Genomic DNA, 21,861 nt, shown 5'->3' with positions numbered 1-21,861 from the left:
CCATTTGCATTCATTTCATTTTTATATATATATTAAAAAAAAATTGATTCCTTATGGAGTTGTGTTTTGATGGGGGAAACCAGACCCGTGTCAGACAGATGTGGTGGCAGGGGAAAGAGTGACTAGTCCATGGGCAAGAAGGGGAGTGTATAATGGGCTTATATAAGCGTTACCATCTGCTGGACTTCGGGTCATTTCTTAGGAAGTGTATGTGACTTCATCTCTGCCTCTTACTGGTTAATGTGCCAGTCACACCATCTTTGGTCCTGGTTTTAAATGTGTTTGGGAAACCTCCTTTTACCGTAAACGTGAAATAAGGCATAAACATAAATTCATGTTTTTCAGCATTAGATTCAGATATTAAACACAACCTGTATTACACAACAGATGCCCACACATATCCTAGCAGGAGATGCAAATATATGCATCTCCTTCACACTTACACACCCACACTCCTTCCTGTGTGTCCTCGGACGCAATAAGGAAGAAAGAGAGACAAAAAAGAAATAAACAACGGATAAAAATGTAATACTGATATAATTTTTTTAAATAATTTAAGGAAGAAAGAGAGACAATAGGGGATAAACAACTGATAAAACTGGGAAAAAATGTGTGATTTTCTACCTGTTGGTTTCTTATTTCCTGCTGTATACCAGGGATATGACTCATATGCTAAAACCGCTTGACTGAGCAAACTGAGGTAACTTCATGAGTTTGGTGAATTCCTCTGGCTCAGGACAATGAAAGCTCATTTTGGTTATTTGTCTGCAGCCTAAGCTTGAAGGCAGGGTGGAAATGTGAGCGTGAAGCTGGATTTTAAAGCCACAGCTCTCCCACAAACGGAAAATCTTGTTCAGTTCCTCTCTCATGGAAGTGCTGTGTGGAGTTAACTTATCGCGATGTTGCTGGTGTATTAAATTAATCACCACCTCTTCTGACAAGAGGATTCAGTTTGTATTTGCAGCAGGAACACATAAAACACACGAATCCACTGATTTCCAGGAGATTTCATGGAGGTGTGGGACATGATCCAGATCAGAGTGTGAATCCAACATGTATCTGTTTTCACTTTTTTAACATTATGAAATGTTTCAACATTTTCCCTGATTTCTCAGATCATAATTCATGGATCTATACGAAAAAAACCTGCATATATTTTATATACCGGCTGATATTTTAGAATGTGTGAAATATGGGCAAGAACCAAATGAAATCCGTGATCTAGTGAATTTAAATGTGGTTTAAAAAATGTTGGGCCTTAGTAGAGGTATAGTACCATTCTAGTTTCACTTTTTATTTGAATTATTTCGTGTTTTTTTTGTTCGTGAAGTTGCATATTGTCATTTTCATGCATCACAAATCATCCCCAGAGCAAGTCCAGTCAGGTTCATACCAGCAGGGGCACAGGATGTTTCAGTTTTAGCTGCTATGATTCAACTCAAGTCATAAATTGTATTTAGGTGAGGGGTTAGGCGGCTGGGAGGATGGGATAAGCTGTCTGTAGCCACCGATTATGTCAGGAATGAGTAATTCCAGTGAATCAATGCCATGAAACAGAGATCTCCCCTTGTTTTATTCAAATCCCCTCGGCCCTAAAAGGAGAAGAACGGCTCATCAACAAGTCAGACATGCTCTGAAAAACGTACACACTGGAGGAACGCGACAAGAATTCAGGAGTTTACCTAACCACAAATCAGACGGCGGTGAAGTTACTAATAGCAGTGACACCACTAATAGCAAGCACACTCACTCACTGAGTCCGTCACTCACATTACTGAACCATTTAGCGAAGGAGGGAGGTGGAGCTGGTGCAGGAGGGAATAACAGAGAGGGGGGACTGTGGGAGGACAGAAAGAAGGAGGTGATTGTTGGGGAGACGAAAAAAATACATAAAGGAGGAGAGAGCAAGAGTAAGGAGCAAGTGGACGGAAGACGAGGAGAAGAAGCTGCTTCAAATCTCAATAGAGATTACCAACTTTCATTTTGCAAGACACAGGTAAGGTCATAACTTTTCATACTCGACACAGACACTTAGAGTTTCAGCTGGCCCATACAGCTGAGTGTTCAGTGGAGCCTCCCGGTCTGTTTTTCATGCATTTAAAAACCCACATGTTCTTCCCTTTTGAATGGTCTTCATTGATATCCCTCTGCGTGTTTAGCACAGAGCACATGTCAGGTACGTTCATGTGGAATCTGCTGTGGAAATCGCACATTTCTGTAACTTGATCAAGCTGACCGGGCAGCGCTGTGTCTTGGGTGTGGAGGCATTTGGACCTGTTGTGCAAGACAGAAGGGAATGTGGAATTAGTGTGAAGTACCTACGAAGCTCCACAAATGAGGATTATTCCCAGAAGCCCTGTGGGGAGGAAAGACCATGAGTCATTGACAAATTTGTTGCGAAGTAATGCATTTCTGCTAATGAGGTGTTCATATTTTTCTCATGTGCTTACCCGAGAGCCTCCCTCTAGTTTCAACAATTTATGCTTCAAAGTGCGATTTTTTGTAATTCCTCAGCTGAAACTTGGCTCGTATTGAAGCCAGGCTGATCAGTCGACAAGTCGCTCCCTCTGCAGTCGTATAATCTCTAAAAGTCTCAACACCAGGGAATAAATGTTGTTTTATTCGAGTCAACAAGAAACTAAATCTGAATGTACACATAGCTGGAAACCCAAGGAGGTTGTCCTTTTCGTTCCTATGCAAAAAAACTGATATTCCAACACAACTGACTTTTACTTTTTTGTGACCTCCAGACAGCATGTCGGCTGCCAGCAGGGTTGGTCCTTTTCCCCCGGTGATCGTCTGCCTGTTTTTCATCAGCGGTTGCTCTCCCCTGCCAACGGCATCACAAGTCGCAGGCACGAATCCCATGGGACCGCCGAGGCCACATGGGTTTTCCATCGAGGCCCTCAGACTTTCCACAGAAGATTACGACCAATTTGACGACACGACAACCACCCTCGTACCCGAAAGAGGTCTTCCAGATGTAGCGGCTCCTCAACGATGCAACTACGACCCCTGTCTCGAGGGTCAGGTCTCCTGCTCTGTGCTGCGAGCATCCACCAAATGCTTGTGTCCGGGGCACACTTTACACAACCAGGCTCCGGAGGCTCCCGACCTCAGATCGGTGTCCTGGAATGGGTCGGACGTGGTGATTCAGTGGTGTGCACCTTATTCCTATGTCACAACTTATCTGGTGACAGTAGGGGGCCAGCAGCGGCAGATCTTTGGGAAGGAAAAGAGGAGTGGGGGGTTGGGCCTCATAGAAACCATTGCAGAGGTCTGTGTGGTCGCCGAGAACGAGAGCGGATCCAGTCCAGGCTCATGTATGATGTACCACCCCAGAGACAGCAGTCTGCCCCTGAAAGCAGGACTCACCGGGGGAGCGCTGGGCTTCCTGCTGCTCCTCTTGTTGGCCGTCTTGCTCTGGAGGCACAAGAGGCAAAGGAAACAGGAGGCCAGCATCTCTATGCGTGACACTGCTGATACGCAGTGAACAGAAAACAGAGCACAGCCGGGCGCTCGGCGAGATAAGACTTTGTCCCGAGAGACTTTTCGGGGATATTGCAGTTAATTAACTTTGACTCCATTGTATCGTCTGAGGTTTGATGCAAGGAGAGGGTTTTCTGGAAGCGCAGCAGGAGGCGAGTCTCATCATCGATCATGAATGTGTCCGCCTGCTGATGTTATACTTCACCCTTAGTGGTGAGGGGAAAACAAGAAACTGAAAAATACAGTAGCCTCCTTTTTTGATTTATTTTCCCGAAATTCAATTCCAGACAACAAACAACAAGAACGTTGCATAAGGTTTAATATATATGAGTTTTTTTTCTTTGCATTTAAAAAAATACACTGTTCTAGCTCTGAAATATCAGGAACTTCTGAGCATGTCTTACTTGCTTTATCTCCAAAACATCAGCTTTTCATTAGCGCAGAAAATATTTTGTTTTCAGCTTCGCGTCTGTGCATTCGATCCAGTTTCTTTTTACATTGAGAATTAGCTAAATGTACTCACTCATAATCCATAGGAGATGTTCTGCTTCTCTTTACACAGATGACAGAATTCAACTGATCAAAATGAGTTCTGAGCAGAAGAACAACCCGACAGAAAGACACAACCCAAAAGCTGATGGTCACCAGCCACATCATGGCATCTTAGACAGTATATTATATTGTTTTGAAGGTTACTCTGAAAGTCTCTGTAAGAGTTCCTCATTTTATGTGTTTAGTTAAAGAGCGAGGGCTTTTCTTAGGCCCGAAAGTGAACTATGTGTTTAATCATAATAAGTGATAATATCTTTATTTATATAGCACCAATATCATAACAAATATTGTAAAATCATGGAAAAGTAAGTTTTGAGCTTTGATTTGAAGGAAGCTAGTGACTTAGCCTTTCTTTTAAAAGCTCTGTCGCCCTTAGTCTTCAGCAGAGACTATTTTGCATCATGATCAACATTAGATTCAGACTAAAGGTTGGAGAAACTGAGTTAAGTTTAAAGCAATGACACTTGTTTGTTGAAAGGGCTGAAATGTGACTGGGCTGAGATGTTTTACAGCTCTGGGGACGGGGGAGTTTTTCCATCTGTCTTGTAGTCGGAAGTTGTGTCAGCGCACTGGAGGAGCACTGGTCTCCAGTGCTGTTTTCCCAGCTGTCACACAATAGCTTTTCAGCGGATCTGGATTTTGTGAGCCTCCTCTCATTCCAGCTCAGATTTCCAGACTTACAGAACTGGATGAGAAGCTTCAGGCATTTTCTTTTTGGCCATGATGAGAAAGGGAAGAAAGTCCAATATTTAAATCCACCCTGTTTATCTCATATTCAAGCCTGCATGTCTCAAAGCCATGTTTTAATTCCTTTTCGCTCCGCTTGCTGCCACGGAGTCGTTCCACCGCCCCTGGCATTTTTCCTTTTCCAACTATACGGCACAACTTACACCACTCCAAGCTGCATGGAAGTCATCTAACATGTGTAATTTGGAGATACAACAGCCTGTTTTTCTCCGCTGCTGAAATGGCCTGGAGATCTGTGACACACATGCAGGCTGAGTGCAGTCACTCTCAAAGTGGGAGGACTTCCTTAAAGATGGTTTACATGTGCGCAATATTACGACACGGCAGCAGCCTGTTTAAAACACACTGAGATGAAATGTCTGTTAATGTCTTTAAAGCAAAAAAGCTGAATATGTTTAACTAAAACCATGAGTGATAGACTAGTGCTGTTCTGCTAATGAGAGCAGAGCAGAACAACATGTGCTCATTAGAAGACAAGCAGATGTAAACAGGTTTTATTTCAAAATGATGTTATTTGCCTTTACAAATAAACTATTTTTACAAACTTTGAATGTTTTTCTTAATCTTAACAACTAGACAAGGTTTAAAAACCTCTCAGTGAGCCAACTGGTCATGGATCTCAAAGGAGAGCGAGGCGGCTGGGTGTGTCTGTTCTGATGTTCTTGTTTAAATGCTTTTTGATCATAAAAAAATACACAAACGAGAAACATATCACATCGAGATCAAATCAAAAAGCTACGTGAACGTAAGGAACATTTTTAGTCGACTTGGTAAACACCAACATTTTCATAAACTTTCACCATGGAAGTAAAACAAAAAGGGCAGTGATTTGCATAATTTTCAAGGCCATTGAAAAACTTAATCTTAATGAATGAGCCAGAGGAAGAAAAAAAAATCCACATTTTTGCAACTAAAGATATGAAGCTCCTGAAGGGGCAGGGTCTGTCTCCAACAGCTGAAAGATGGGAGAGGCCCAGTGTGACCAGTTCATTATTCTGCTGCGGTGACCTGTTTTAGATTTTCAACATATCAACGACGAAGCAGACAAACTGGTTCCGTTAGATCTCTCGATGCTGGTGACTCGGTTTTTTTTGTAGCTGCAGGCAAATGCTGGTCAGCATCTGGGATGTGTGTTGACAGGACTCTTCTCCATCAAGGGGGGTCATGTTGAATCATATCATTCAGTAAACTGGTGACTCACATTGCGTTTCTGGTAGAGAGGTCAGTGATGACGGGGAATGACTGAGCTCAATTCATGGCTGCGGGATTTCACAATAAAATACCCCATAAAATTCTGCCTGCATGACCAACAAAGACAATAATGACTGTGAGTATTTGTGTAGTCTGTAAACTTGTGTTGCAGATTCCAATAAAAATCAGGATCTAGTGAATTTATGTGGTTTCATCAGGGGCCCATTGGGTACATGCCATTCTAGTTGCATTTGTGGCTAATGATGATTAAATACACATAATTGAGAAGTTGACTAAATATGAAATGTCAAATAGTCCCGGGAGTAGATGTGACATTTAAGAGAATTCGGTTTTTAGGGTAAGTGAATTGTATTTTCTTCAAGCAGATATCTGAGGAGTTATCTATGGCCTCGGTTCCCAAACTGGGGTACATGTACCCCAAGAGGTACGCGAAGTGGTTCAGGGGGTACGTGGGGAGAACATTTTATCTGCGTTTTCAAAGTGAAAAAGCCCATTACATTTTCAAACTGAGCTATAAATAATCGCGCAATATTAAATAGTCTGAATAGCCAACTCGCATTGCCAAAAATACCCATATTCAGCAAAATAATTACACTGCCAAAAAAAGTTACAGGTAGGTTAGTGACCGTTAGTCAAAACTAGGGATGGGCATAATTAATCGACAATCGATTAATTGATCCTTAAGAATTTCGTAGATGACATTATTTTGTCATCTACGATTATTATAAGTCCTGAAATCCCTGACAATTTCAAAGTTTCAAGTGTTATAGGCTGTATACGTGCGTCGGGGGGGGTACGTAGCTGGAGATTGAATGTCTGAAGGGGTACGAGACTGTAAAACGTTTGGGAACCACTGATCTATGGCATGTGATCATCATGATGCAGAGCAGGCCTCTGTCACCGCATGCAGGGGAGAGGGGAGAGAACATCCCTGTATCCCCCTCTGCTGTTTACATCCAGCCCCGAGGGAAGAGGCCAGAGTGCACGGAAAGGCACAACAAGAAACATAATCAGAGGGATAATGATGTCCTCAAATCTGGATCATTTTCAACTCAGAGCCCATTAGAAGCACACTTTAAAGTAACATGAGACTAAACAGATCTTCAGAGTGGGATAAATCAACTGCACTCAAACACCGCACGTGCATCAGTAAAAAGTACTGCAAATCAAATATTTGACTAACAATGGATCAATTAACTGTGTGTCGTGAAACACATTAACTGTGATGAATATTAGCACATTTCAGGTCGTTGTTTCACGCTTTCATGTCTGCAAACCTAGGTTCACTCGCATTTGTGCAGTTTCCAGACGTAAAGGTAGTAGATTAAGTAAAGAAATACAATAAGGTCTGTAAAATATGAATCTGCAAAGATTACATCTGTAAATATAACGAATGCAAATTTAACGGTTTAAGTAAATTACATGGACCTCAAAATTCCACCTGAGCATACATATAATATAATATAATATATATAATATAGCGATGATTTATAGGATGAAATATTTATACCACTTTGAAAAGATGTCTAATACATCGAAATGAATAGATTCAAGGATAGAAAATTGAAAAAAGGAGGTAGAAATAACGAATAAACAGTATGCAGCATAATAGGATTGAAACTAAGCTAATTGGCAAGCCAAATGTATTCCTCATTTATTGCAGCATTTGCAAAATTGAATTTTTTTGTTGTTTACATGATGCTGTGTATCATCTGTGTTGTGTATTACATTAAACCTAATAAGGAGTAATTATTTCATGTGTAGATAAAATCAGTCTCCTTCTTCTAAGCAAATTTTCAATGCTGTGGCTCGAGGCATTAAGAGGCTTTACTGCAATGAAAGTGATTGTAGGTTGTAATATTCCGTTCATCTCACAACACTATCCTCGAACCTTCTCAGAAGCATCATTCATTCTCAGGCAATTAATTATTCCTGAAAAATTAATTTGCATGTGGCTCTGGGAAAATGAATCTCAATTTGTATCATTAGTATAGTCTATCCCACCAGCAGGGGCACTAATGGCTGCTTTCTCTGCCCGCTGGGGTCAGCTTTTATAGGGCATGAAATGCTCTAAGTAGGTCAGACATCCATCAGAGCCCATTATTTGACCTGAACCATCCTCTACAGCCAGGCAAGAAATGTGAACACGCACTGCTTTAATCCTCCTGTCTCCCTGAATCCTCTAAAGCACTTTGTAGACAGGAGAATGAATTGCAAAGAGAGGAAAATGAAAAGGTGTTGGTCACTAAATGCAGAATGAAGGAGGTGTTCAATAAAAAATAAATAAAAAAAAGCTGAGGAGATTTTTATTTTACAAGTAGAAACTGGGCCATGCTGTGGCCTTCGTCAGAGGAAAGTGTTGGTCTAAGTGGCTGGTGCTTGAAACTGCCCCCCCTTCCTCCCCCCTGCAGGCATCGCATCCTGTTTATTCCTGTTATGTCTTTCACAGTGTCTGTCTGTCTAGGCTCAAACCACAGCTCTGTAAATACAAAGATTAATGGACTGAGTTACAGGAAGGATGCTCAGGGTTTAGAGCTGAATCCAGCTGGGGTGTACATTAGTTCACATTTTTCTCCTCTTGGCATCATTGCCAACGCAAAGACAGGACTGGAGATCTTTCATCCAGACGTCTCTCAGAACGCTCTCAGAGTGAGTCAGCGCCACTCTCATTTGGTTTTCACAGGGACCACTAGAGGTCATGATTGCAAAGAGCGAACCAAAGCCACCTCTGGTGTGCACTCGGGGATAAAGTAATGGAAATGGAAATGAGTTCCTCTGGCGGGGATGCCAATGAGTTGGCGCAAGTGATCAGCACAGCAGCACTTCTACAACAAGAGTGAATGTTTGTGTTTGAAGAGGCTGCTAATGTTTGCCCCTCAGTCACTGGCTTTTGACTCCCCCGAAAAATGTTCATTCCCTGCTACCCACAGGTCCGCGCTCTCCTCTCCGCTCCCTAGGGTGGACCAGCGAGAGCGTTTCTCAAAGGAGAGGAGGAGAATTTCCCTTGAATTTCCACTTTCACCATTTCCTTGTATTGAGAGCTAAGGTAACCATGGTAACCTGGCGTTATCCACGACAGAGCTGAGGAAGCTGAAACTAGAGGAGAGTTATCGATCACCTCTGGCCTTGGCCTTGTCACACGTGCACATGCGAGGCACCTGCTCTTTCACCCAGTGTTCGACAAGGAGTCCTCCTCGGTGAGCCGTCCGCCATCTGCCATGACACAGCGCCTCATGGGGCAACTGCGACAGTCCAAAATTAGCTCTAACGTGCTTTTTTGCCAACAAACAAAAATTAAGAATAAGATTAAGATTCTTTTCTGATCATTTGTATGTAAGTATTGAAAAAGGAAATGGCGTTTCGCATGAAAAAACACATGACAAATAGAAAAAGACATTACAGTGCAATTATAAATAATAAATAAAAAAATGAGAAAATAAAAGCTTGTTAAAATGCAGTGCAGCCATATCGTTCTGTTCTGTGATCATTTCCGATGCTTCCGTGAGAGTAAACAATAATAATGTTCTTTCTTTTCTTTGCTCGAATACTGAAGGAACTATGGAGTCAGGAAATATATCACAATATATCCATAACATATATATATATATAGTAATAAATACTCATTGTATATAGTTTTTTATATTGTCTTTTACAATTTATTTGAATTTACAAGTGGTTAAGAATGTAATGCTGCTAAACTGAAAATCAAAAATGGATCTGATTTCATGAAAGCACAGTAATAATATCTTAGAGGGACCTTTCAAAGGGGACATGTTATGCCCATTTTACCACAAGGTGATATGGTTCCTTGAGGTCTTAATGAAATGTCTGTAATATATTGGGATCAGCTAACGTCCCCGCCTCGGACACCCCCCGGATCGCAGCGTGTCACCGCTGCTTCCCTCGGCGCTTACCATAAGGCCATGTAAAAGAGACTCCCATTTGGCTTGTGACGAGAGAAGCATACGGAAGCTCACTCGCTGTCACTCAAGCATGACGTTTCTGACTTAGAGGAACCACAACAAATCGTGAGAGTTGTTTTTTTCCAGAGTTTTTGGGTTGGTAGACATGCCAGATACCCAAATTAACGTGCAGAAGCACTACAAAAGTGGACTTTTCATAATGTGTCCCATTTAAATACGATTTGTGTTGTATGCGTTTAAATGTTTGACCACTGATATGATTTGACCGGGTTTGTAAAGGAAGTTGTAAAGCAGTTTTCCCAAAGCAGTTTCACTGTTCCAGCCTCTCTGTTCTTCTCAGCTGATCTTGAGGAAGTGACTCTTCACTTTGCAACATGAGAAAACAATATAGTGTTTGTTTCCTCAAAGGAGAATCAGACAGTTTAGTGCAAACGACATAGCCCTACCTGTGAACACCAAAGCTACAACCCAACCCCCATCCCAATTTATATTCTCTGCCCACTATACTGTTTCCTTCTCATTGTCAAGGGGGTACTGGAGCATATCCCAGCATGCATTGGGTTGAAGGAGGGCAGACACTTTGGACAGGCTGCCAGTCATTCATCATTCAACCAAATTGTATTTGTATAGGCCATATTCACAAATCACAATTTGTCTCATAGGGCTTTAACATGGGGTGACATCCTCTGTCCTTAACCCTCAACAGGAGTAAGGAAAAATTACTAAAAAACATTTTAACAGGGTAACAATACGTAGAAACCTCAGAGAGAGCCACATGTGAGGGATCCCTCTCCCAGGACGGACAGAAGTGCAATAGATGTCAAGTGTAGAGGACAACATCATCAGGATTAAGGTTTTAGCAGCATTGATGAGGGTAAACATTTTGAAGGATAACTGAAGGTCAGTCAAGTATCTGAGGAGAAATACTGTATGTCAAGGAGTCCTGCTGCAATCATAGTATATGGTCAGCAGCCAGCAAGATCATGATCCACCATCGAGATCGGATGCCACTATAGTCCACAGTCGTTGTCCACTGCCGCCAATTAGGGTCCATCATCAGCTGCCACCTTGGCTGTGGTCCACCACCATTATCTGATTCCATTATCGAGTCTCCACTCCAGGAAAAACTTACGGTGGCCCTGAGAGCTCAACGAACAGCAACTTAAGAAAACACATGCAAGTTGACAAAACACAAGCAAAGTAAGAAAACATCTTCATCAATTTCACAACACAACAAAACACATTACAGAAACTCGGAGCAAATAGACAAACGCCCTGCAAATAGACAAACGTGCTGCAAATAGACAAACGCGCTGCAAGTAGAGGAGAAAACACAACGGAAGTGTTTCCAGAGGACAGCTAAAAGTGATGGACACTGCTGCCACTAAAACGTCCAATACACCATAGAAATTCGGTTCCACACAGGGTTCGGCCACCCACGGCTCTGGAGCCGAACGCGGCTCTTCAGCCCTCTGCAGTGGCTGTACAGTTCAGTGTTGTGCATATGTTTCGCGAACGCTGAACTTAACGAATCAGTTTTCATATTATTAACGTGAACGTAACGATGAACGTGAGTGAACGTCACGTTAATTTTTTAAATCATCACCGTATCAGGCCATCATGAAATACCAGGAGCGGGCGAGTGTGTGAGTGTGTGTGTCTGTCTGTGTGTGTGTGTGTGTTTTGTCAACTTGCATGTGTTTTCTTATGTTGTTGTTCGTTGAGTTCTCAGGGCCACCGTAAAAACTGGATGTTAACACAAGTCTAAAACCTAAACACCAGTCCCTCTTCACCAGCATCACTACAAAACGTAGCTTTGCGCACATAAATAAAACATCTTTGAGCTTTACATCCAATAAAGTGTTAACAGTGGTGATCAGGTACATTGTGAAGGGTACTATTACGCAGTTTGCACATTTAGATGAAATACTAGGGCATGAACTCAAAATCTAGGACTGATGCATGGCCAGATGTTGAACAAAACAAATCCCAATTACCCCTCCCACTCCAGCTGAATGAACGAACACACACACACACACACACACACACACACACACACACACACACACACACACACACACACACACACACACACACACACACACACACACACACACACACACACACACACACACACACACACACACACACACACACACACGATCGGGGACAGATTATTCTGGATACAGACATAACGGATGACAGAGCTGGAGAGGACAGTAAGGACTTGACCTTTTCTGAATATTCATGATGAGCAAGAGAAAAGAGATTAAAGCTTCATCTGAGACCTAAACCCTTTGTGGAGTCTAATATCGGAAGGCAGCTTGTGGGTTCAAAAGATGAACATGTTTAGCAGGTGTAACATCAGGATATGTTGGCTGCCTTCCAGAGGGATCAATAGCCATTAACTCCATCATCCAGGCAGTCGGAGGACAGCAGGGATCTGTGGCTCTGTATTTCATCATGGTGAGAGGCGCATTGGAGACCATCCCTCTCCTCGCCGCTCAGAGTGATGCTTTCTGACTGACAATGTCAACAGAGTGATGTGTATGCAAACACACCCAGCAGCCCGGAGAATCTGGGTCATTTTCCGCCTGGGATGAGAGGAGGAGAGGAGGAGAGGAGGAGGAGAGGAGGAGAGGAGGAGAGGAGGAGAGGAGGAGCCATGTGGAGGAACACACAGCCACAAATGTTTGTTGTGCTAATGTGTCAAGAGTTACGTCGCTAATCCACACGCTTCGCCAAACAAGTGAACAAGCCTCCAGTGGTGATGAAAAAACATGGTAAATAAAAAACTGTCTGGCAGGAATAGGACAGTGGATGTGGAACATCATGTGCTGCCTCTGCTGTCCTTTCTCCTATAGGTCACTTCATCTTCTCTTTCAACTCTTCTGCCGTGCACTGGACCTTTTATGCTTTTTCTTATTTTCAGAGGTAAATATGATATCACATTGTTGGATTGTCATTTTAATCACGGTCAGTTTCCAAACATTGGCTAAATACATGTTAGAGTAAATGGGAGCAGGACTTTTTCTTTTTCTCAACGCCTGGTTTCCAACAGGTTTTTTTCATCCTCTGGGCATTCAGAGGTCAGAGTGCCTTGAACTTCCATATTTAGACATAACCACCCCCACCTCCCAGCGGGATACATCTATCTGCTCGGTTTGCTACTGCTGTGTTCGGGGGTTCACAAGGTGGCCTAATGGGTAGGGGGGGGGGGGCCTTGAAGCCAAATCCAGCTGTTTCAGAAAAGTCAGTGAACTGCAGGATCCGTAAAGGGCCAGTACAACATTTTTGAACTGTAAATAGATACTGTAGTGGAGTTCAAGAATAAATTAAAAGAGCTGGAAATGAGTATAATTTGTCAGGTGATACAGAGGGTAGATGGTTAGAAGGGAGTTATTTAATTTCAAAGTTATGTCTATGGAAAGACACTAAATTCTCCCCCCTTTCACCCTTCTCTGGTTTGTACGCCTTTGCCTGCAGCTGAGCCTGTTATATTATTCCTCTTCTGTTCAGTCAGCAAACTTTCTATCACAGGATTACAAACTGCCTATTTTTAAATGTTGGAGAATGATACAAGCTGCTCCATCAAAAGGGCCCAGCAATAAGATGCAGCATAAAAAACTGAGCTTTTGAACTGCCACAAAACAAAGGTATTAACCAAGCTGCTCAAAACAAAGTGACAAAGCTCAAGTGTAAAACCAAGCAAAAGCCATGCTATAGTTAAAAAAAATAAACATTTTGGTCAGTCAGAAAGGAAATGTAGCACAGAGGGGGTTCAGAAACTAAAAGTGAAACATTAAAAAGGCAAAAAAAACTCCGACATGATGGTGGCTGCACAGCAGAAAGTTTGTTGCCCCCGATACCGCGGGACCCGCCATTAAAACCTGAGATGAGGGACACCACTGCAGCGTCTCACTAATTGAATACGATGAGAATATAATGAGGATTTAAATCACCAGACCAAACTCACCTGATGATTACACAAACCTTTTGTTCCTGGGAGCAGCGTGAGGCGGACGTCTCGGACACCATATGCTGCTCTATTAAGGCTTTAATCGTCCCGGAGCAGGTGGGCAGCCTGTTGGCGCCACAGCCTTCTGTCTCGATTCCAGGCGGAGCAGCGACAGTGGCTGGAGTGCCAGTTTTTTTCCGTTCGCGCTGGTCAGCAATATTATGTTTACATTACTGGCAATCAGTTGGGAGAGGTCGAGCGACATTAGCAAATGAAACAAACCTCTAACCACTGTTATTAACTGAATGTATTGATTGGAAAGCACTGAACATTCCTGGTCATCTTGACTGTAGCGTAAATAAATTGGATTAGGAATTTCAATTCTTTAATCTGAATGTCTATGTCCAAGCGAGTGGTATAATCTGGTAATAACAGGGAAGTCAACCCTGCACACAGCTGGACTGATCTGCTTCGCCCCTGCAGCTCATTCAGTACACTGAAGTTTACATAACCAAGATAAAGGGAGCCTGCTTCTCTCCCACAGCTGATTAATGACCACGCACCTTTTACCAGAGTCAGGCGGCTTTACTGAAACCATCAACAATGACTGGTTTCCAATGTCCTCCACTTTATACAGATCAAATCCATACCAGCCAGTCTAATCATTATCGTACAAAAAACGAATTTATATAAAAGACACTGAAATATCAAAGTTTGTGCATCAACATCCACTGTTTGGGGGGTTTGAGGTTTGCGTTTGCTGCAGTCATTAATGACGACATAATTTTCTTACTTTTAAAACCATGTTTATTAAATTTAGAAAACACCATTTTGTTAACAGTTTCATAGCGACCGCAGGAAAGAACTGAAACTGTAAGAGAGACAGAGAGAGCGAGAGTGAGAGACGTCGATGGGGCCTGGGCCAACCCCTGAGTTAAAAACCAGCTTGTGTTGTGGAGCTCATCGGTCCCTAAGCTCCTGCTCCCTGGGGTCACCTGCAGCTAACCTGGCATAGACTAGAAGAGACAGTCAGTGTGGTAAGTCAGCATCTCAGGGTAGAACGCCTACAGAACGAGACCTAAGAAAACGTTGTAGACATCAGGTAGAAAAGTTGATTTGCAAAGTCACTTTTCAAGTCAAGGTATTTCCTGCCAAAACATACCGGGTATGCACCATTAACATGTAATTAGGTTGCCAAATCGCGTCGGTATGTAGGTTTTAACCGCTTCGGGAGGGGTTTCTGCACAGCTGGAGGGGAGTGGGAGGTACTTGGGGATGCAGTACAGATGTAGTCCAAAGAGGAAGTGCAAACAATGTCTATAAGGTGTGTTTGTTGAGGGGGTTGGGTGGGCGAGAGGTTAGGGGTGCGTGAGCAAAGTGGGTCCCCCCTCCCTTTACTCATCAAGGAGCCGAGAGGGGCGACTCTCTGGAGGGTGAGCCCGAATGATCCTCAGGGGGAAAAACTGTGAGTGTGCAGGCTCGGATCCCGCCCAGCGACTCTGGTAAGTCAAACACTTTGTGCCATTCATCTTTCTCGGGGTCATACTTCTGCACTATTTCCACCATGCAGCGATTGTTCCACGAGTAGCCCCCAACCACATAGATCTTGTTCTCAAATACGGCAACGCCAACGTCACTCTGGCCTCGCAACATGGCAGCGATAGGTGTCCACAAGTCGAGGGCGGGGGAGTAGTATTCACAGCTGAGCACGTCGTCGTAGTCGCTGGTGCCCCGGAAGTGATTGCCCCCGATCACGTAGAGACGGTCCCCGACTGTGCACATGCAGTGCAGGCCACGCACCGTCGTCATGGGGGCTTTCTGAGTCCATTTATCTGCATCTGGGTCAAAACACATTAGCTCCTTTTGAAAAGTGTCATGAGTGATTCCGCCTGCAGAGAAAAAAAGAAAGAAAGAGTGCAAATTAGCTTCCGCTGATCATTTGGGAGGGAAACAGCTTTCTAGACTTGTCAAGCAGGCCTATTGTTGACAAATTCGCCGATGAAATTCTATATTTGTATATATTTGAGCCATGAAGAGGATCAGCCATATTACTAAGAATGTTCACAGTGGCCTCAAAATAATCAGAATTAAGGCTGTAAATTGTTTTATTTCACCTTTACGCAATCTTCATTCATTTAACCTAAACTCAAGCTCAACCAGGACTTAACAGGGTTGAGTGTAATCTTCCGAGCTGGAGTGACACCGATGTTCGTTCAGCCTCTTTTTTGTACAGCGAACTAACGCTGATGATGAGCGCTCATTACAAAGCTTTGATTCAAATACGCACAACAACAGTCTGTGGATGCAACGACATGAAAAACTGAGGGAAAGTGGGGAAAGATAAAAACAGGACATGTCTACAGGGAAGGCTTAAAATAAAGAGGAACACAATCCCAGCATGCATTTGGGTAGCAGCCAAGGCGCCAAGCCGCCAAGCACCCCCCCGTCCCCCCTCCCCCTGCCAGAGTGACTAGGACCAAATGAGGTGAGGATTTGCAGAGCATGCCGAATAGAGGCAGAATCTCTCTTTTGCCGCTGCCCAGTGATCGTGTGCTTGGTTTATTGTTGCGGCCTCAGCTGTCTATTCAGCAGCCATGACTCAGATCTGTGATGCTGCGCCTCCTTAACTGATCAAATCCAAAGATAGCCTAACTATCCATTAATTTCATCCAAGTAGCCCGCTATTGAAATCCTGACAAGAGAACAGCGCTGGAGCTGACGTAGAAGGGACCTTCTAATTCCTCTCAAGAGACTGTGCAGTTATTATGATGCAGTTCAAGGGCTTTGTCCATTCCCTGATATGATAATGTCTGATCAGCATCCTGGTGTCCCATTGTCTACTCAGGTACCACAAGTGAGGCTTTAAGAATAAACAAGGTTTAGCCAAATTGAGCCTAAAAGCTTTTGCCCTTCCATAGACGGCACAAAGTATTAGTGATTTCTCATAATATATATCTTAGGATAACTGTAATTGGTATTGGCCCCCAAAAGCCCACATCAGGCAGGCTCTAGTTTGTATTATATTGTATACGCTAATAGTTTATCATTGAGTCCACCCCATACAGCTCATTATGATTAAAAGCATCCAGAACTTAAATCCCAGTATAAACTTCTAGTGAACCATACTCATCTCTGAACGAACGCTTGTACGATCAGACCGCTTAAGGATTAACTCGGCACAAAACATGCTATGGATCGAAATCAATCATCTTTCTACAGGATGTCACGGAACATATGAACCAACATTAACATGCAGTGAGCAGATGATAAAACCTATTTCATTGGATTCTCTTTCCCCTTCACATTAAAACCCAGTGCTTTGCATTATTGTCCCTATTCAGTTAACTTATATTAAGTGAACAGTGTTTCTCCACTCCTGAACTCATACTGGCAAATTTATTCTGCAGCTTTTTGACATTTATCTGTGGTTATCAGTCACTGCGGGAACGTTACAGTTACATTTCATCTGTATTTGAAGTCACTTCCTTAATCGCTGATTCACTGCTCACTATATAATAGACAATCATTAACTCTACAGTGACATGAGTCATTGTGATACCGGGCCATTGCTGATGGGACATTGAGTTCCACAAAGGTAATTTACACATCTATAAAACTAAACAACTTGAATTGTGGGATTGCTGGCAGAAGGCAGTGTACATACGATGCACGCTAATTTATTCATTTCCTTGAGTATATTTGTACTTTTTAGAATAAATTTCACACTGAGAATTGAGCCACGAATAAAACTGCAGAAGAGGAACATACTGCATGGCGCTACATAACAAACAGGGTGTGATTTCAGACACAGTCCCCACTGTATTTGCAAGAGCTGCAATTACAGTGTGTCAATACGTGCAACATTTCAATAATGATCCAGAGGGGAGAATGCAGAGATACATTACACATCACCATCCTTGTCTGCTCTGATTTAAACCCACAGTTATGAGGCCGTCATGAACAGCTTTCTTGCAAATACATCAAAACGTCACAACAAATTACTGAAGAAATATTAGATTTAGATTATTCAATGCATATAGTGTCCTCGCTGAAGATGACTCAGTAAATAACGTAGACCTCAAGCTCTTCTTCACACCGATCTTAATCTGTGAGATCAGGCCCTGGACCAGAGGCGGTGTGGCTCTGCAAAGGCTCGCCACTCATGTCTGAACTCTGCCACGCCACTTGAGCTGTGATGGTCCGTGGTCATAGTGCAATTGTCAGGTTCATCCGGCTGACGGGATACCTTCAGACAGCGCAGCTCAGCTAAACTGTGAGACTGTGGCGAGACTGTAGGTGCTGGTCCAACAACATTCCTCTAATGGCTAAAGCGCTTTTACATGGACAGTCTGCAATGAAAGCAATTATGCTATTCAGAACAGTAAAACTAAATACACTTAATTCATATAGAGCTTTTTCAGACCTTAACAAGTCAGAGCACTTTACAATTTTCATATGAGCCATGCACGTTCCGTTTCTTTGGTTATAACCTTCACAAAGTTGTAGCCGCTGCAGGTGAAGAGCATGACCTCTATTTTGCCCTTGTGACAGCTGGCTGGCTAATACCTGCCACATTGAAACATGAAACCAACAAAAGAAGAACCCATTACAATATCAAAAGGGTGACTCATAAATCCCAATGGTCTGCACAGTACAGACTGAGGCTGAAAGATTGGAAAAAACAGCTGGCTACCAGCGGATTAGCTTCGTCCATGACTATTATGTGATTCATCACTTCAGTTTATTTATTTTAATAAGTGAAAATGTGGCTTTCATCTTCACTCCATGGTAATGTTACACTTGCCAAATCATGGGCAGTGCGTGTTCCCCATTATGCCCCAGTTCTTGGGGTTGCCAAATGAAATACCAACTAATTAAATTTTGTTAAAGTTTTGTTTGAATAAAGAATGATCTAATTATATAAGAAGGTAGGTAGGAGTTTCTGGCCCGTTTCCAGCAAGCCAGCAATAGATGACATCAAATCAAATTAAAGGGAATACACTCACTATTGGCTTTTTAAGTACAGACACAATGCGTCCTCCAACACTATGGTCTGCAGTCTGTATTTACATAGCACATTTCTAGTCTTGACACACACACACACACATTGATACACATTCTATGGGCAGCATTTTTTCCCCCTATGAGATAGACACTGCCGTCAGGGGCAATTTGGGGTTGGGTGAGGAACGGATCTGATTTAATACAGTTTTTTTTAAGAATTACTAATCTTTGATAGCAGAGACCAATAAAGGTAAAATAACTATTAAGGCCACTAACACAATCACTTACATGACATAACTGGAGCTAATAGTGGTTGTAACTTGCCGTGTATAGAGCCACATAATACTGATAGAGGTTTGCATGAGTGATGAAATCTGTGGATTAAGTAATTAAATTGACTGGTGTTGTGCACAGTAATCACAAAGCAGGGAGTGTATCTAATAACAGTGTGTATGCTGGTCAGCACCTTTCAATGTAAACAAGCTTAATACTACTGCTAAAGAGCTTTTCAGTGTTACATTATATATTATATATGTTTTTTTTGCCAAAGCCTCCCAGGCGTAAATGTAAGTACAGTTTCTGGCTCGTGCAGAGATATTAATGTGTATTAATTTGCTGAGGCTAAAGAAACCAGTCTATCCTCACTGCCAATATTACACTTCTTTAGATATTCATTCCATGGATGCTCGTGTGTACTGGTCGAAGTTCAGACACGGCAGTTTTTACTGGTCTCACTATTCAAAGAGCTAATGTTTATGTCTTTGGTGAAATATGCTCACAGATTTTCACAAGATCTTATGTTGAACTGCAGCTTTTCACTGGTGATACTCCAGAATCTGTGCATTGTACATTGAGAGATTATTAACCTCTTAAATTCAGATTTTTTTCTTTCCAATCTCCTTCATACGAGAACATACATATAAGAAAAAAATCCTGTGATCCCATTTTACATGTTTATGTGTTGCAGAATGAAGGCGGTACACACGGCCAGTAGGGATTAACACAGGCTCTTCTGTGTTACACCTCCTACACAGGTTTCAGTCCTCTACTTTGCTCCATCCCGTCCCAATTTCTCCTCCAGCACCACCTCCCCTCCTCCCCTTCCTTTGTAGCATCACTCTGGATTAGTCACAGCGAGAAACTAGGGCTCATCTCCATAATGCAGGATTTGTTTTCAATCCTATGAAGTCAACGAGTACTGAGGTGACACCTAAAAGAGAAAGTATTGGCTGCTGAAAGTCTCAGTCTCCACGCTCTTCCCCGAGCACTGACACGAACACATTATCTTCACCTGAGCACTCATCATGGATGAATCAAGTGAGTGAAGAATTGTTTGATCAATACTCTAACTGTGAAAGACAAATACCTATCATTATCAAAATGTGGGTTTCCCACCATGTCATCTCGCAAACTAAAGGCAGAGACATGGTATCCAGGGTTTTTTCAGTGATCACTTTCAAGTTGGCCTTGTACAAAGATCTACAAAGATCTATTACATGTTGTGGACTCCAACACTTCACCCACCCCTCCCAGGGCATAGTGGTGAGTAGATGAGCAGTGAATTTAAAATGTTTCTGTGAACTATCCCTTTAATGTATCAATCATATACTGAATCATGTAAAAAAAAATCTGTTTGAACATGAACAAACGCACACATACAGCCCTCTGTCTATGACTCATGGCAATGCATGATACATTAAGTGGCGCTCGGGGGAAAGGTTTCAGATGACGTAACCACAGAGTAGAATTCATGGCCTTGAATGAAATAAGATGTAATCAGCTGTTTATTGCCATGAAATACTTCAGTGCGGAAGAGAAAAATAATCTAATTGTAAACTGCGAAAAACTGAAATTAATTCCAATTATGACTCAAAGGCAGTAAACTGATTTTTTTAACTACACGTTCCCACAGCATTTCACATCCCTCTTTATTTGGGTTGAGTACAAATTAACTTACATAAGCTCCCTGAAGCAACTTACCTGAAATATACATATATCCACCATACACTGTCCCAGCATGGCCATAATGTGGCTCATTCATTTTGGCAACGTATGTCCATTCATTTGTCCTTGGGTTGTAGCACTCCACAGTAGCTTGAGGAGAAAGAAAAAAGAAGAAGAACGTATTAGTAGAAAGTAGGTCAAGACACAACTAAGGAGGACAAACAGCAGCAAATGAGGCCTTGGAGGGTCTCAGCGTGAGAGCTAAAATGCGGATTTAAAATACAGAGTACACATCCCAACAACCCCAGCAGCCCTGATTGCACCGACTGCTCCGGAAATAGGGAGATTGTAAGATCCTTTATCGTGATGTCCCTGAGGCTGGTTTCATTATATCTGTGAGAACCAGGAATAAGGACACTGGGATTCATAAGAGATGCTTGTCGGTGAGTGAATAGTGTCCTAGTGGCCCCTCAGCAAGCAGCCAGGGTCCGTCGACATGTGGAGTCACTGTCGAATTATCTCTGCCAGGGAGCAATGTTTTCATGTGTGTCTGTTAGCTGGATTTAGCAAAAACTATTGAGCTGATTTTATTGACACTTAGAAGAAGGGCGGGGGGGGGACCCATTAACTTCTGTAGCAGATTCAATTAAGGATGTTTTTTTGCACTTTCGTAAACATAGCAGGAGAAAGGAATGTAATAAGAGAAGGGTGTCTATTGTGAATAATCTGGATATTGTGAATGAAAATGTGTATTTTTATGGGATGGCTGATCAGCCATGGCGGTGGTACACGTTCTACTGAGTGTCATTCTTGTTAGAAACAGGTTTTGACTGGGATCAGAGTAACCTGGACAACCAGCTGGAGTCAGTGTGGTCTTTATTACTTTTCTGCCTTTGCCTCAAATGCCATCGTCAAACATAAAGAGCACAAGTGTAAATTTGATCAAAGTATTGTGGCTAACAGATAAGTTATCTTCTCGTTATCTTCCCTGCAGAGGGAGGGAAGTCACATTAGCATATGCCAGGATAAAAG

General features: G+C 42.5%; 2 protein-coding genes across 5 annotated transcripts in view; one reads left to right on the top strand and one right to left on the bottom strand.

The window, feature by feature from the left end:
- The first annotated feature begins 1,837 nt into the window (after nt 1–1,837).
- LOC128456939 (LRRN4 C-terminal-like protein) lies at nt 1,838–5,323 on the top strand. The gene is made up of 2 exons (XM_053441379.1): nt 1,838–1,996; nt 2,751–5,323. Exon 2 carries the CDS (start codon nt 2,756–2,758, stop codon nt 3,491–3,493), a length of 738 nt encoding a protein of 245 aa, XP_053297354.1. The 5' UTR covers nt 1,838–1,996; nt 2,751–2,755; the 3' UTR covers nt 3,494–5,323.
- Nucleotides 5,324–14,665: 9,342 nt separating this feature from the next.
- The window catches only part of klhl13 (kelch-like family member 13), a 32,273-nt gene continuing 25,077 nt past the window's right edge, over nt 14,666–21,861 (bottom strand). For all 4 annotated transcript variants that reach the window (XM_053441943.1, XM_053441941.1, XM_053441944.1 and 1 more), the window contains 2 exons: nt 20,866–20,979; nt 14,666–15,770 (listed from right to left, as the gene is read on the bottom strand). In XM_053441943.1, coding sequence (XP_053297918.1) covers nt 15,283–15,770; nt 20,866–20,979 — 602 coding nt within the window. In that variant the 3' untranslated portion in view covers nt 14,666–15,282. The remainder of the gene's footprint in view (nt 15,771–20,865; nt 20,980–21,861) is intronic.

This window comes from Pleuronectes platessa, chromosome 15, assembly GCF_947347685.1.
Source record: "Pleuronectes platessa chromosome 15, fPlePla1.1, whole genome shotgun sequence".
Lineage (NCBI taxonomy): Eukaryota > Metazoa > Chordata > Actinopteri > Pleuronectiformes > Pleuronectidae > Pleuronectes > Pleuronectes platessa.
Note: the sequence above shows the minus strand (reverse complement) of the source record. Positions and strands in the feature narration are given on the sequence as shown.